General features: G+C 35.1%; 1 protein-coding gene across 2 annotated transcripts in view; it reads left to right on the forward strand.

The window, feature by feature from the left end:
• The window catches only part of GEMIN2 (gem nuclear organelle associated protein 2), a 34145-nt gene that overhangs the window by 10798 nt on the left and 7418 nt on the right, over positions 1–15929 (forward strand). For both annotated transcript variants that reach the window (XM_072629764.1, XM_072629765.1), the window contains exons 3-8: positions 813–902; positions 1356–1415; positions 2089–2202; positions 4338–4382; positions 5446–5514; positions 15479–15589. In XM_072629764.1, the coding sequence (XP_072485865.1) occupies positions 813–902; positions 1356–1415; positions 2089–2202; positions 4338–4382; positions 5446–5514; positions 15479–15589 (489 nt within the window). The remainder of the gene's footprint in view (positions 1–812; positions 903–1355; positions 1416–2088; positions 2203–4337; positions 4383–5445; positions 5515–15478; positions 15590–15929) is intronic.

Raw genomic sequence — 15929 nt, forward strand, 5'->3', positions numbered from 1 at the left:
TTTACAACATCTCATATATGCCCTGTCTTGCCACTACCCTAGTAGACCCTCCTAGTGGATTAATATCCCACAACCCTAGTCCTGCTCCACTCTCCCCCCCAACACCTCTCACTTTGACTACTGTAGTAGCCTCGTCATTGGTCTTCTTGCCTTACATCTCTTCCCACTCTAATCTGTCTTCCATTCAGCTGTCAGTGATTTTTTTTTCCCTAAAACATGGGTCTAAGCATGTCATCCTGCCCCTTTCCTCCCCATGTGCTCCAGTGGTTCCCTATTGCCTCCAGGATCAAATTCCTCTTGATCATTTAAAGCTCTTTATAACTTGGCCTGTACGTTCTTTTCCCAGGTTTGTTACTCTTTACTCTTTTCCACACACTTTGTGATCCAGCTACACTGGCCTGTTTGGAGTTTCTCAAACATGACGCTCCATCCCTTTGTACTGCCTGCACTTTTTGTCTCCTGCTTTACCACCCCCCATGCTGGGGCTGCTCTGCCTCTTCACCTCTACCCTTGGTTTCCATAGGAGACGTTTCCTAGTTCCTCCCTCAAAATTTGACCCCACCACTTCCAAGTCCCTTACCCTCTCAGGTTACCTTCCATCTGCCCACTGGATATATCTTGTATATATATAGTTATGTATTATCTTTGAGGACAGGATCTATTCTTCCCTTTCTTTGTATCTGTAGCACTTAGCACATGATGAGCACTTACTAAATACTTATGTGCAAGGTTCTTACTATGTAATGTTCTTGGAGTTATCTGATTCTAGTTATAACATTACTGTTATAACATTTGAGGTCTGTTTTTTCTAGCTTTCAGGATGCCAGCCTGCACCTGAAGGATACTCACCAACACTTAAGTGGCAACAGCAACAAGTAGCACAATTTTCAACTATTCGCCAGGTAATTATAGTTAATTGTCCAAGTAAACCCTCCCCTCATTTATTTCTTCCTTATGCTCTTAGAAAAATAGGATTTTAAATCTAAAGGACATTGTTTTATTTTTAGATTAGATGCTAAATTGTTATCTACATAAAAGATACGCAAGCAAGTTTTACTGCAAATTGTTAGTACTCTTCCTCTTCACAGTATCTTGGTTTTACTTACCTCTATAAGTATTCTATCTCCCAAGAGAATATAAACTCTCTGACAGCAAGAAATGTTTTTGTTTTATTTCCCCATGGTCAAGCACAATGGCTTCCACACTGTAGGCACCTAACTGAATTTAATTGCTAATGTTTTTGTGAAGCTTGATTTTTTTATTATATGCAGTCATTTCCCTCATGTGCACCTATTTTGTTTGACTAGCATTAAGTTAAAATACAAAATTAAAATTGTTGTTTGTTTGTCTCTTAGAGTGTGAATAAACATAGAAATCACTGGAAATCACAACATTTGGATAGCAACGTCACCATGGTATGTGGTTTTACTTCATTTGTATTTATTACCAACTTGAAGAAGAATTAACTTTTACAAAATTTTCACTCTCTTCCTTTATATACCATTGTCATTCTGTGTGTCTATAAAATGGAAGCATCAGTAATCTGAAAAAATAAAAATCAGTGGTATATTATTTTAATACGTGGCATTTTTCCCCCAACCTAACATCTTTAAATCTTGAGGTTGATAGGTTTTTCCTCATGTTTATGGAGTCGTATCTAGACGTTATTTTGAGATGTGAAATATGTCTTCAGCATTTAGAGAGGACATAAGTTTCTTAGGTTTTCTTATTGAGTGAATTTTTAAAATTTCAATAATAGTGCCATAAAAGAAGAACCAGGTGTTCTAACAAGTACCTTTGTGAAGCTTAGCATGTAGGTGAGGAAGAGGCATTCCCTGTCACCTAAACAGGAGTCCAATGCTATTCAGTACATGTCTTATATTTGTAGAAGGATAAAATGAAGGGAGAAGTTTGAGAGGCTTCAGTGAAGGAAACTTAGGCATTGCCATCTCAGTTTGAGTATAAGAAATGAGTTTTGGCAAATTTTCGAGCTATCCTACAATAAGGTCTATTCTACCTTGTAAAATTCTGAAGGTTGTTACTGTGCCTAGTAACTTGCTAAAAGTAAATTTTTTCCACATCTTTCAGCCAAAATCTGAAGATGAAGAAGGCTGGAAAAAATTTTGTCTGGGTGAAAGGTTATATGCTGAAATGTCTGTTGCAACAGCTACAGGTGAAAATCCAGGAATAGACTATGTGCAGGTACGTGATGTGTTTAAGATGGCAAAATCATGATGACTCAAATTTCTGTTTTGTTTTGTGTTCTAAATAAGAACACTTAAAAAAAGTTACATATGAGCTCCTTCAAGGTATCATGAAACAGCATGGTGCTAGACCTGCAGTCAGGAAGACCTGAGTTCATATTCAGCCTCAAATATTTAACTAGCTTCCTGATCTTGGGCAAGTAGCTTAACTTCTGTTTGCCCAAGTTTCCTCAACTGAAAAATACGAATAGTAACAGCACCTACCTCTCAGGATTGTTATGAGGATTAACTGTTCTCCATCACCACCATCACTGTGGACAGTAATTGAAATAAGTAACTCCTAATAGTATCATGGAGTATACATGTAACTCTTATAATTTTTTTCAATTGTTTTCAGTCTCTTATTCCATCTTTACAATATTCATGTGAAATTGATAGGGTGACTGATGGAATTCTTTCTTTAAAGCATAAGGAAACTAGTTACAGAATGATTGAGTAACATGACTTGATCAAACAGTATTATTAGTAGAGAAGAGACTAAAAAATCCAGTTAACTTAATGTAGGGCGTGTGTGTGTGTACGTATATGTATATATGATCAAATCTAATTAAAGCAACGTATTCAAATCAATATAAGTTAATATGACTACACCATTTAATAAGGATCATATAGTACTTATCCTTTCTCCTTAGAATCAGTATTACAGAAGAAACCTTAAAGGCTATCTTGCCCAAAATAATTCATGACAGAGTGTTTTAGTTCCAGTCTGACTTGCTTTTGTATGTTTATGTAGATCTGAACTATTATAAATGTGAAGAGTTCTATGTGATTGACCTATTAACAAGAAATTAATGGGAATACCCTTTTTGTGCTAAACACTGTTGATAAATACCTCAAAAAGTATATATTCCCTTCTCCCCAAAAGCTATAATATATTTGGAGGGACATGCTTAATGCAGGAGAAATGATTACAGAACAATTTATACTGTAGAATGAATGTAACAAAATATTTATGCTTATTTGAAAAGTTAAGGTAGATGAAACCAAGCTGCTTACTACTGAAAAAAACCTGTTTGGAAAAACAGGACAGGTGATTTTTTTTTTTTACATTTAATAATTTTTAATAATTCTCATGTTAATATCTTAATATGTTTTTAATTAAGTTCAGAGCACTTTCCCATCTTTTATCTAAAGCAGTGCTTGGACATAAGATAAATAAGTGTTTATCTTCATTTTACAATGAAGAAGCTGATGTATATAGCAAGGTCATGACTGGCCCAGGATTATAGAGCAAATTACTGGTAAAGTTAGTGGGACAGTAGGTGGCAAAGTGGATAGAGTACCAGTCCTGAAGTCAGGAAGACCTGGATTCAGAAGTGGCCTCAGACTCTTATTAGCTGTGTGAGCCTGGCCAAATCACTTAACCTGTTTGTCTCATTTTCCTCATCTGTAAAATGACCTGGAGAAGGAAATGGCAAACCACTGTAGCATCTTTGCCAAGAGTACCCCAAAATAGGGTGAATGAAGAGTCAGAAATGAGTAAACAACAAAAAATTGACGAGCTAAATCTCCAATAAAAGCATTTCTTCATTCCTAAATTTTAGCTTTACTTGAAGACTTCTTGATGGAATCTAATCTGCTTATGTCATCGGGGTTTTGTGAGAAAAGCACTTTGTAAATCCAAAATATATAAAGCCATGATGTGAGCCATGATGTGAGCCATTGACTGTGAGATACAAATTTTGTGTAATACAAAGAGGGAAAAAGTAAGCATCAGATATAAAATAAAGATATCACAGCTTATCTAAGTGCAGGTTAGTTTTTTCATTGAATTCTTCAAATATAGAACTCTTGCTTTTCCAAGGAATATTCCATTTTTGTCCTTGCATGTTGCTATTTTTAGTTACTAGAAAGATACTATATTTTTAAACAAATGCTTAATTTTTGAGAGGTCATTGTTTTCTTGTACATCATTAGTATATTCTAATATACTAAAAACCAGTAGAATATGAAGAACATTTTTTTTATATTTTTCTTTGTGTCTATGTATAGAAATTTCCTCAGTAAAAACAAAAACTTTATACTGTCTGTCATTCATCATATTTTAGTGCTGCCTTTATTTCTTTTTTACAGATTGGGTTTCCTCCCTTGCTTAGTATTGTCAGCAGGATGAATCAGGTAAAACTCATCTTAATTTAAAATAAGTGAAACCTTTCTTAAAATGTGTTTGTGTATATATGTATATATACAAACATATGTTTGCAATATATATGTGTAGTACTGGGTGAAAACATGGTTCAGTTAAATTTTAGCCTTATAGGTATAAAGAACTATATATAGATAGAAAACTAAGTCATAGACATGGACTTAAAATTAAATATTTCACATATATACACACACATATATTCATGTATATATACATACATGTGATAAAATGACATGGTGTGACATAGACAGCTGATTTTGTAGTCAGGAAGATGAAGGTTCAAGCTCTGCCTCTAATATGTAATAACTCTGTGACACGAGTCAGATCATTTAACCCTCTCAGTGCTCCATGCAACTGTCTGACTATAAATTACAAAATTGTCTACATGGGTAAATGGAGTTTCCTTACCTCGGGTTTTCCTACACTAATAAAACTACATTCCCAGACCAAAATAAATAAATATTCACATGAATATGTGTTTATAAATGCACATGTGTGTCTATAAATTATATTTCATTTATAATTATTGATAGTTTCTACATTTATAAATGAAAACTGATCCTTTCGTTTTCAAATCCTTTATAAACTCTTGTTCCTTTTTTATTTTTGTAACTACTGAGTCATGTCCAGTAAGAATTTCACATTTATTTTCATTATGCATAAGCATTAGGTACTATAAGGAGAAAGAATATTTGAAAAAAGGAAATAAATCATTCTGGTAAATATAAATCACAGACATAGATTTCTTTAGATATCTCTGTATTCATCCCTCCAGTTTACGTAACTTAAGCCTGAGCAATAGTTGATAATTGAAACAATGAGTATATCATTGGCCTATATATCTTGAGCCAGGTCCTTATGGCAACCATCTAATTCAAACTAGTTATAGTACAGTTGCTGTCTTCCTGTGAAATACATAAAGAATTAGTATATATTCTGCATAAAAATACTGAACTAACTGTATAAAATATATACACTAAAATGTCTTGGATATTCATTATTTTTTCCACTAATAAAATTTCTTGTTTTTAAAAGGCAACAATAACTAGTGTCCTAGAGTACCTGATTAACTGGTTTGGAGAAAAAGACTTTACTCCTGAATTGGTATTATTTTTTTTCTATTTTCATAATGTAGATCACATTTTAGTTATAAGTCTTTATGTTGTTATACTGTCTGTGTACCCAGTATGAGTGTAAAATAATTTGGTATTTCAAAAACATACACAAATGAAATGTCATTCTTCAAAATAGTTTCCATTACTTTTAACTGCATTACTTTTAACATTTCTGGATCTCTTATGGAATTGCCTTTAGAGCCCATTTTTTTTACCAGCTATATAAGAAAAGTCAGTCATTTTGTTTCTTTAAAACTTTATGTCCTGTTTTTGACTGAAAATAAAGTCATCTGCCTTATTCACTTCAGTGGACTTTGAATAACTTTGAATTGTTAACAAAAATCAAAGAAAGGAAGTTGAGCAAAGTGTCGTGGCTTTAGTGCTAGAAGCAGCCTTAGATCATCTAATCCAGTCCTTCACTTTACAGATGACAACACTAACACCCAGAGAAGCAAATGACTTTACTGGTGTCACACAGATGATAAAATGGAATAGCCATGATTTAAACCCAGTTTCTCTGACTCCAAATCCAATTCTCTTCCAGTGTTGCCTTTAGGATTTTACCATAAGACACTATCTTGTACAATCCATACCTGAATATAAAGTCCTCTTCCCCTCGTATACCCACAAGAAGTCTTTGGTTAAAGATCCACTGCATTTTTTTAGTACAATGAAAAGAGTGCTGGTTCTGGAGTCAGAAGACCTGGATGGAAATCCTGCCTCTAAACCTTAAACTTGTGTGACCTTGGGCATTCTCCTCTGGGCCTCAAGAGGAAAAGAGGTTGCTGAGTGATGGTAATAGAGTCTAGAAGTGGCAGTGGTGAGTGTATTTTGACTACCCCTCTAGGACCAATGATTTGGGGAGCCTGAAGGGAGGTGCAGCTGGTACTGGAAAGGATGACCAGGGAGGGGAGCAATAGTCTGTTTAGTTGTTAAATCTAATGGCCTCTTCTCAATCCTGATCCTTTTTTTTTACCTGAACGCAATATTTTACACAATTGATCCCTTCACTCCAGTCCATCTTCCACCCAGCTGACAAGTTGATTTTGGCAAAGTTCACATCTAATCATGTCACCTACCCCCTACTTCCCTTATGTGCTCAATATTCTGTTTTTGTGACATTATCCTTATGTTTCACCTATTTATTTGACCCCTCAGTCTCCTTTGCCAAAACATTATCCACTAACCATGGGGATATTTATATTTGGAGGCTCCATCCTGGACCTTCTTCTGTCTTTTTGCTCTTACTTAATGACCTTATGTTCACCCTCCCATATGTTTAGTTATCATTTCTTTGCAGATAATTTCCAAATCTATATATCCAGTCTAGCCTCTTGAGCTCCAGCCTCATACAAGATGTCTTAAAGGCATTATAAACTCAGTGGGTTCAGAACTGAACTCATATCTTCCCTCCCTCCTTAAATCCTAAATTCACTCTCTTTTCAAACTTTTATGTTCTAGCCACCGAGCACTTTTCTAGTCATCCAGGTTTGAATTAGAATCTGCAACACTTAATGTAAGAACTAAAGAGGAACATAGAAGCACATGGTAGATATAAGCAGGCTGCAATATATAACCAACGAAGAACTCTTAATAAGAAAAGTAGTTTTAAATGATATCATGAAGGAACTGTAATGACACAAAGAAAAAAATGGGTTGTTCACATGGCAAAAGTGAGGAACTCCAGCTGGACAGCCAGGGTGTTCCACTGTACACGTTGGTTATGTGGGGAGAAAGTGATGAAGGCCTCCATTACATTGGGTGGATCATCGTGGCAAATATTTGGGAGTACATGAATGAGAGTCACAGGATAAGTAGTCAAGGGTGGGTTGTGAAGTGCATCTCTGGAAGGTACACCAGAATTTATGATCCATCTGAGCATTTTTTTCTTGCATTACCACAAAATCTCCTTTTCTCAGTTTTGTTGTAAAGTTATAGGGTGTACACATATTAAAGATGGTAAAATATACTGAAAAGATGGATCTTTACTGTTATGGGTAAAAAAAAAAAAAAAAAGTAAAAATGCTTTACAGGTTTCCCAAAAGCAATCCATTCTGCTCTTGAAAAGTTTGGAAAGATATCCAACTAAGCACAGTCACCCCAAGAGTATTCAAGGATAAAAACAAAAAGACCACAAACAGAAAAATATTTAACTGTTTTCTCACATCAAGAACCACAGAAACTACCACACTTGGACCCTAAATATCACAGCCCCTGAAAGTGCTTAGAAAAGTAGATATGCCACTAAAGAGAAGCTGGATTAACCAGTACTAAAGCAACTGGATTGGATCAAATATATTTAGAGATCTGTGTTAAAGGCAATTGAGAGACCTCTTTATAAAATATCTAAAGGAGGGAAAGATACCAAAGTTGTGGGAGGAAATCACTGACCTTACTAATAACCACATTTCAGCAGCTACCAGTTTACATGTCAATTCTCCCATCTAAAAAAAACAAATCTCTCCTTAGCCAAAGTGAAATTATAATCATATTTGAAACCTGGTTATTGGAATTTGCCATTTTTAGATGCTATGGGTCTATTAAGTGACTGTTCTTCTGAGTCTAACTCCAGGTATGGGTAGCAAGAAAGGCTATCAGAGCCTCCAATCTATGATGCCAGTAAGCTGGTGAGATGCTGGTATGAACTGCAAAAGGTGATCTCATGGGAAGGGTGGGAGAGTGGCTGTTCAGCCTGGGCTGAGGTAGGATTCTCCTGACTCAATTTCCCCACTGACACCTGGCAGACTTTAAGCCTGACTGAATGCAAGCTGACAATCTACTCCTGCCTGGAATTGACATGAAGTTGGGGAGATACTGTATCCCTGCTTTGTCCCTACTCTTGGTGGCAGTTTCCTATAGTCAAAACGTTTGTAAGCTTAATACCAGATCTATTCAATTATAGATTATTGGGGAACATCTGAGGTTAAGTCTAAAATTAAGCTATTAGGCATAGGACCTTAGACCAATAACAAGTTAGGGTCCTTTAATTCTTAGTAATACTGTGGAGACAATTAGGTCAAGAGGTTGTAAAGTGAGCAACATTAATGTTTATGTCTCAGTTGGTTAATGTTTAAAAAAAAAATTCTTTTGTGGTCCATATCATAAATGCTTTAAAAAGAAGTGTCACCTGACCAAAAGTTTAAATTGTTTTATGTTATAAACTGTGTTAAAAATGAAAAATAAAATTAAAAATAAATAAATGAAAATAAATTTTAAAAATCTCAGGGTATCTGTATAAGTAAAAAGAAATATTTTTTAAATTAATAAGGATGAGAGGATTTTTTAAATCCACTGTGATAAATCACAAAAAAAGGTCAGTCAAGAGTATTAAATAAATTAGGCCCAATAGGTATAAGAAAGGACATAATGGGACAAGTATTGAAAATGCCTTCTCTAGCATTTCCGGATATATAATAATAATTTGTTTTGACCCTCAAAACATAGGCAGAAGTGCCAGATAATGCATTTCAAAATATACTGCAATAAAATTAGTAATACTATTGCAATAAGCAAAAGGTATAAGCTTCTCTGGAAGTTAAATGACCTATTAAATATGTGAGTATAAGTGGAAATTATAAAAAACAGTAATCAATAATAATACAGATGTAGCCAGTGTGGTTTATGTGTTATCTTCCCCAAGAATATGTAAGCTCCTTGAGAACAACTTTTAATTCTTTAATGCAGTTCTTAGCACAGTGCCTGCATTTTAGGAGACAAATGCTTGTTGATTAATTTATAATGAAAGTGATTTAATATCAAGCTTAAAACAAGCAATATAAAACATATATAAGGAAAAATTAAAAACTATCATTAGATTAAAAAAGCCTTTGATAAAACACAATGCTTTTGTTTTGAAAATGTTACAAAGGAATGTTTATAATTTCATGCTTGAAATTAAAAGGTAATAATTCTATACAACAGGGAAATTATTAAAGCCATTCCTATTAAAAACAGGCATTAAAGGAGTATATCTACTCACTGCTCCTATTTAACAGTGTTAGGGCCCCTAAGTCTTTTATAGGACCATTTATAAGGCGTGAAAAAGGAATAGTCATTGGCAGCAAAGTTAAAATATCTCTTCAAATTGTAAACTTTAACACACACGCCCAAATAGTCAAGAAAAATAAGCAGTTGTATTAAATTATTTTGGCAGATTAGTTGGGCACATTTAAAACAAGTCCACCAAAATTATCTGAATTTATGTGTGTCACTAAGAATCAAGATAAACAGCAATACCTCTTGTGATGATGACAAAATTAAATATTTGGTTATTAACCAATTTATGAGACTTGCACAGAGAACTTTTAAATCATTTTTTTAAGTAATCAAGGAAGAAGTTAATAAATGGAAGAATGTTTCTGGTCTTCATGGGTTAGTCAAAAAAATGGCAATAATTTTCAAACTAATTTGTATATTATGACTGCATTATCCTTCAAAATAACAATGGATTAGAATAGATAATGGTAATAAAAGAAAAGATGAACAGAGCATAGACCCGAGAAATGGAATCTGATGAATATAAAAAAATTAGCATTTGATAAACTCATCCTCAAAAACCAGTGCATCATGTTTGATGCCTTGATGATTCTGTGATTTCTTTTTGCTCCTCCCTTCATGACTGCAGATCACGGCCCATCCATAGTGGCTCACTTTTTGCAGCTTTTATATGTGTTGCCCAGTACTCTGTTGGTAGAGGTGTTCACTCGATGTGCCCTGGGGAAGGGACTCTTGTTTTATGAGATTTCTGAACTTTTAAAAATATTTTGATAATTTTTAATGTAATCTGTTTTCATTTTGTGGTCCTATGTATTATGTTTGAAAACCTTAACCTAAGAAAGGATCTATGACATGAAAAAGATAGTCCTACTCCTAGATAGCTTGATACTGAATGTTTAACTATCTAGGTAGTAAGGAAGAGGCTATCGGTTCTCTCACTTTTTGATCAGCCCTTTTTTTCCTAGTCACGTTTCTCTGATGGCATCCTTTCCTGTGTCATTTAACAAGGATTTATTGTTTTCTGTGGGACACTGAGCTACAAAGTAAAGTTAAAACAACCTCTCTGCCTTCAAAGTGTACTGAATGCATTATAATGGAGTCAAGATGTAAATAACTCGGTACATATGAGAGAGAGTAATCTGAGAAGGGAAGGAACTAATTGGAGACCAGAAAAGGCCTCCTGCTTAAGGGCCAAGTTGATCTGAGTCTTAAAAGGAGCCATGGAAACCAGGAGGAAGGAGTGAGATGGGGGGGTAAGGGGGAACTCAGGAGGTGAAGGGAACAGAAATGCATAAAGTTGGAATGTGATGTTCAAAGAACTGTAAGCAGGCTAGTATAGACAGATTGTAGAATATATGGAGGGGAGTAGAAAGTGTAAGATGACTGGAAAAGTAGAAAGGGACTAGGTTATTAAAGAGATTTAAATGCCCTATAGGGAGTTTATATTTGATCCTGGTAACAAGGAGCCATTGGAGCTCATCGGGGTGGGGGGAGGGGGGAAGATGGCACACTGATACGCTCAAACCTAATCTTTAGAAGACTCACTTTGGCAATAAAATGGTAGATGAATTGGAGGGGAAAGAGATGAGGCAAGGAGACCAGTTAGAAGGTTGTTGCAATGGTCCAGGAAGAGGCTAATACTTATCCTGTGAAATTTCTTGGGATGTATTGCAGCTTATTCATATTCACCATATCTCTCTCAGGACCCTTTGGGTAAATCTCAACTCTGGTCCTTCAGACACTGGAATGTTGTTGGTTGTGGCTATAGAATGTCACCAGAAGAAAATTGGTTTTCACCAAAAAACATTTATTAAGTAGACACTGAGGCTACCAAAAAAAAAAAGAAATAGACACTACCCTCCAGAAGCGTATAATCTAGGGAAAGGGGATAAATGCATGGTGACCCAAGTCTTTGCTAGAACAGTGCAGTTTCCCAAATGAAATCCAGCCCAACTCCTTGTTAAATATTTTGCAGGCTTCCTAAAACTAGTTTAGCATCCAAATGTGGTTTTACTTGGAGGATTGTGAATTTGGAACTTTAAAGATTTCTTCATTAACCAAATACAGTTCTCTTGTGTGTTCGGCCTTCATTGCCAAAGAAAACCATGCCATCAGAGAAATAATGACATGATTTGCACTTGACTTTGTTTTGAGTGAGGGAGGGCTGTGCAGGTCACCAGCCTCACTTCCCCTCCAGAGCCATCTGAATCCAGTGACCAGATATTCATCAGGGTGACTGGAGATGTCCCAGGATGAGGCAGTTGGGGTTAAGTGACTTGCCCAAGGTCACACAGCTAGTGAGTGTCAAGTATCTGAAGTGAGATTTGAACTCAGGTCGTCCTGAGTCCTACACTGGTGCTCTATCCAGTACACCACTTTGCTGCCCCAACCAAATACAGTTATTTTGCATAAAAGGACCAAATTGTCTCTTAGCAAAGTTAGCAACTTAGGGTAGCTGAAATAAGTGCAACACCAGAGGGTGTGTGTGTGTGTATACACTATATATAGTGTGTGTGTGTATATATATACACATACACAGTTATATATGTCCTTTTCTTTCTGTTTTAAAAAAAAAAAAGCCCTCAGGGCTCTATCTTGATGTACATAAAACCAAAGAATATGGAGCAGTATCTGGGTTTAAGAGGCAGAAAATTGTGGGGACTTTCGGGGGCTTAGTTGAGACTATAGTAGTGGAAGCATAAAGTGAGGTGAAAGATGATAGAATGATTTCTACTCTGGAGAGGCAAAGCAGAAGCCTTCAAGATAAAATAATCCTGCCTCCTTGCCATTCTTAAGGTAAATGCCAGAACCCTAGGAGAATCTTGATCTATAGATACCCTGGGCATAAGCTTCCTTGACTGGCACTTCTGAGGACTTTCATAATGCTTACACTTAAAACTATATAAAGGGTTAGGAAGTGCTTTCTTCACAAAAATCCTGTGAAGTACTTTAAAAAATAAAACCTATTATCCCTATTTCACAAATGAAACAAGCTCAAAGATCAGAAAGCACTCAGGTACTTATTCTCCCAAGTCTAGTGCCATATTAGCCTACAGTGGTATATTACCAAATGATAACAAAATTGGCCACCCTTTTTACATAGTAAAAGGATCTCACTAAAAGTCATTTGCCACAAGAACCATATGTATAAAACTAAACACATTTTTGAAGGGAAAAGGTATAGGATAGGTGAAGGGGGAAATGTTTGCAGATACTTGAACTTTTAAGCTGTTACATGTTGTTACACTAAGACTTTGGGACACCCCATATTAACAGTATTTTCATTTTCTGAACCAAAATATCTAGATAACACTGGTAGAAAACACTACTTTATTTGAACCTGTAGTGCATTTTAGAGAAAATAGATTTCGTTACAGGTATACCTGAAAAGTTGTATATTAGTAAAGAGGGTTCATGGTTTTTAAAGTAACTTTACCATATTTTTTTTTGTACTAGAATCATAGATTATAAAATTGGAAGGGACCTCATATCCAACTCCACTTTTTCTTAAAAAGTTGTATTGAAAAAAATTTTTGATAGCATTTGTCTTTTCATTAGTCATTACCACCACCCCACCATAACCTCCAGATTGAACTCCTGTTTTTTAATCTCTCCCACAATTCCTTCCACTTAGCTAATTGAATATATGTAGCATGTGTGCATAAATGTGTATGTATTTTGTGTATGTATCAGCCATGTCCAAAAACGTATTTTCTGCATTTAAAGTTCATCCCTCGTCAGGAAGTAAAGCGTGTGTTCCATCTTCATTTTTTTGGTTTATCATTGCATCGATCAACATGCTAAAGCTTTTCAGAGTTGTTTTGCTCTACAATGTCATTGTTTAAATTGTCTTATTTCTGCATTAGTTCATAAAGGTCTTCCTCCAGTTGCCTCTGAAATTGTCCATTTTTTAATTTCTTGTAGCCCAGTTACGTGCCATTACATTTATATGCTTAAGTTTGTTTAGCCATTCCCCAGTTATAAGTATAACAAAGAAAACTATTATAGTTTATTTTCTTTTCTTCTTTCTTTGGTCTCTCTTGATTTCTGTAAACGTGGTAATGTTATAGCTGAGTCAAAGCATACGCACAATTTGGTAACTTCCTCCTTATATGTCCTGATTGCTTTCCAGAATGGCTGGACCAATTCACAAATCAATAATGCATTAGAGCAGAAGTGTCAAACATGGGGTTCATAACATTCCACCAGAACCAAATTAAAATGTAATTGGGAAATACTTAACACAATAAAATACAATAAAACGTAGATGATGTTAATTCGGGGTTTTCTAAGTCAGTATTTGGCCTGCAGGAATCCATGTTTGATTTGGTGGACTTTGTTTCTATTTGAGTTTGTCATCACTGTCATACAGAATCTGCTTTTCCACAACTCCTCCAATATTTGTCATCTTTGCCATGCATTCTCCTTTATGATAAAACTCATAAGCAAAAACATCTACTACGGAATTTTTATCTGATCATCTATATATCATGTCTCAGTTTTGAGTGTTTGCTTTTTGAAGTTGAATTTCATTTTATCACCAATCTCCTTTTATAGACAAGGTTACTGAGGCCCAGAAAGGTCAAGGTGACTTGCACAAGGTTAAGAGCCAGGATTCAAAACTGAATTTGTGACTCCAGTCCAGAGTTCTACTGTAATACATTGCATCCTGTTCTAGTGGAAAGAAAGTTTAACTTGGAGTCATGAGAGCTGAGTTTGAACCCTGGCTTTGCCACCTACTAGCTATGTGACTCAGAGCAAATCACTTAATTTTTCCAGGTCTCAAATTTCCTCCTGTATAAAACGAGGGGGTGCAACTAGATGATACTAACATTTGTGTGTCTCGAGGTGTATAAAGTGATTTACATATACATACACATACAACTGGTCAAGTTTGCCATTTGTCTTTATAAACAAATTCTGAATTAATTGATCCCTAAGTTCAGGATGAGAATGTTATCTGTGAAATGTTTTTTTTGATGCTTCTCCTAATAAATTTCCTTGGGTCTGCCATATTTCATGCTGTTACCATGGAACCACTAAAACAAAATTTAAATAAGTTTCTTTATTAGTTGCTGCAATGTTAAACTGGTAAGATACATGATTTTATTCCGTGAAAGTTTGGGTAATAGGACAACACAGAATACATGATTGAACTTCTAAGTGAACAAGAACTGGCTGTCCCACAAAAGCAGACTCTGAATTAAAATGTCACAACTATAGTTATGGTAGTGAATCATTTCTGAAAGAAGTCATCTAAAAGAAAAGATTATTGTTAAAATTTATAGAATCATAGATTTGGAGCTATAAATGACCCTGGGAGCCACTGAATCCAACCCTTTTATTTTATAGATGAATGAACTGAGGCTGGCAAGGTTAAGTTGCTTGCTAGAGTTGAACAGCTAGTGTCAGAGGCAGGATTTGAATTAAAGTAACTGTAAAATATTTTAAAATAATAGCAACACTATATACGTAAAAAAGAGAGCCATAAGTATTACAAGATTTTGGTTGGCTTAGTAATAAAATGCAATCATGCTCTGCCTCCTATTTCGTACTCAGGCAAAGCACAAATAAGTGATCAGTTAGTGAAATGGAATTACTGTAGAGAAAACTACAAATTTGAAGGTTGTGATTTACCAGTTCCAGGACCGTTGACCTCTTTTTTTTTGGTTAGACAACTCTAACACAGCAATTATAGTGATTTGCTTAGGGTGAATTTAAACTGCGGCCTTTTCCTGCTTCATTTTGTAATGAGGAAACTGAAATGGCAGTTAGGATTTAAACTCAAATATCCTGACTCCAAGCCCAGCACTCCATTCAGTGTACCCATGGGAGACATATCCCTGAAGAAAGCAGTGAAACATCTGATAAGAACTTAAATTGATAAGTACTTTATTACTTATTTATATGTGTATATACATACATGCATATATATAACTAATTTTTATTTTATTCAGGGAAGATGGCTCTATGCTTTGTTAGCTTGTCTTGAAAAACCATTATTACCTGAAGCTCATTCATTAATTAGGCAACTTGCAAGAAGATGCTCTGAAGTAAGATTCTTAGTGGTGAGTAACAACTTTCTATTTCAAATGATATCTTAAATTTGTGTAATGCTTTAGTTTGCAAAGCATTTGACATGTTTTATATTAATTACTTTACCCTCGGTGATGATGGAAAATTTAAATTAAAAAAACTAAAATGAAGAATGCACTGAATTATAAGGCCATTTTTCCTAATTCAGAATGTCACTGGCTTAGCTATTTCAGTGTTCTTCTGTGAATAATCAAACAAAATGTTTGACATATAGAAAAATCTTACAGTGTCCTACTAATGCATGAGTGGCAACATTTATGCTTGAGCTACTATACCCCACATCATTATGAATAATCTGCCCTTGGTCTGCCT

The sequence above is a fragment of the Notamacropus eugenii genome, chromosome 1 (assembly GCF_028372415.1).
Source record: "Notamacropus eugenii isolate mMacEug1 chromosome 1, mMacEug1.pri_v2, whole genome shotgun sequence".
Taxonomy (NCBI): Eukaryota; Metazoa; Chordata; class Mammalia; order Diprotodontia; family Macropodidae; genus Notamacropus; species Notamacropus eugenii.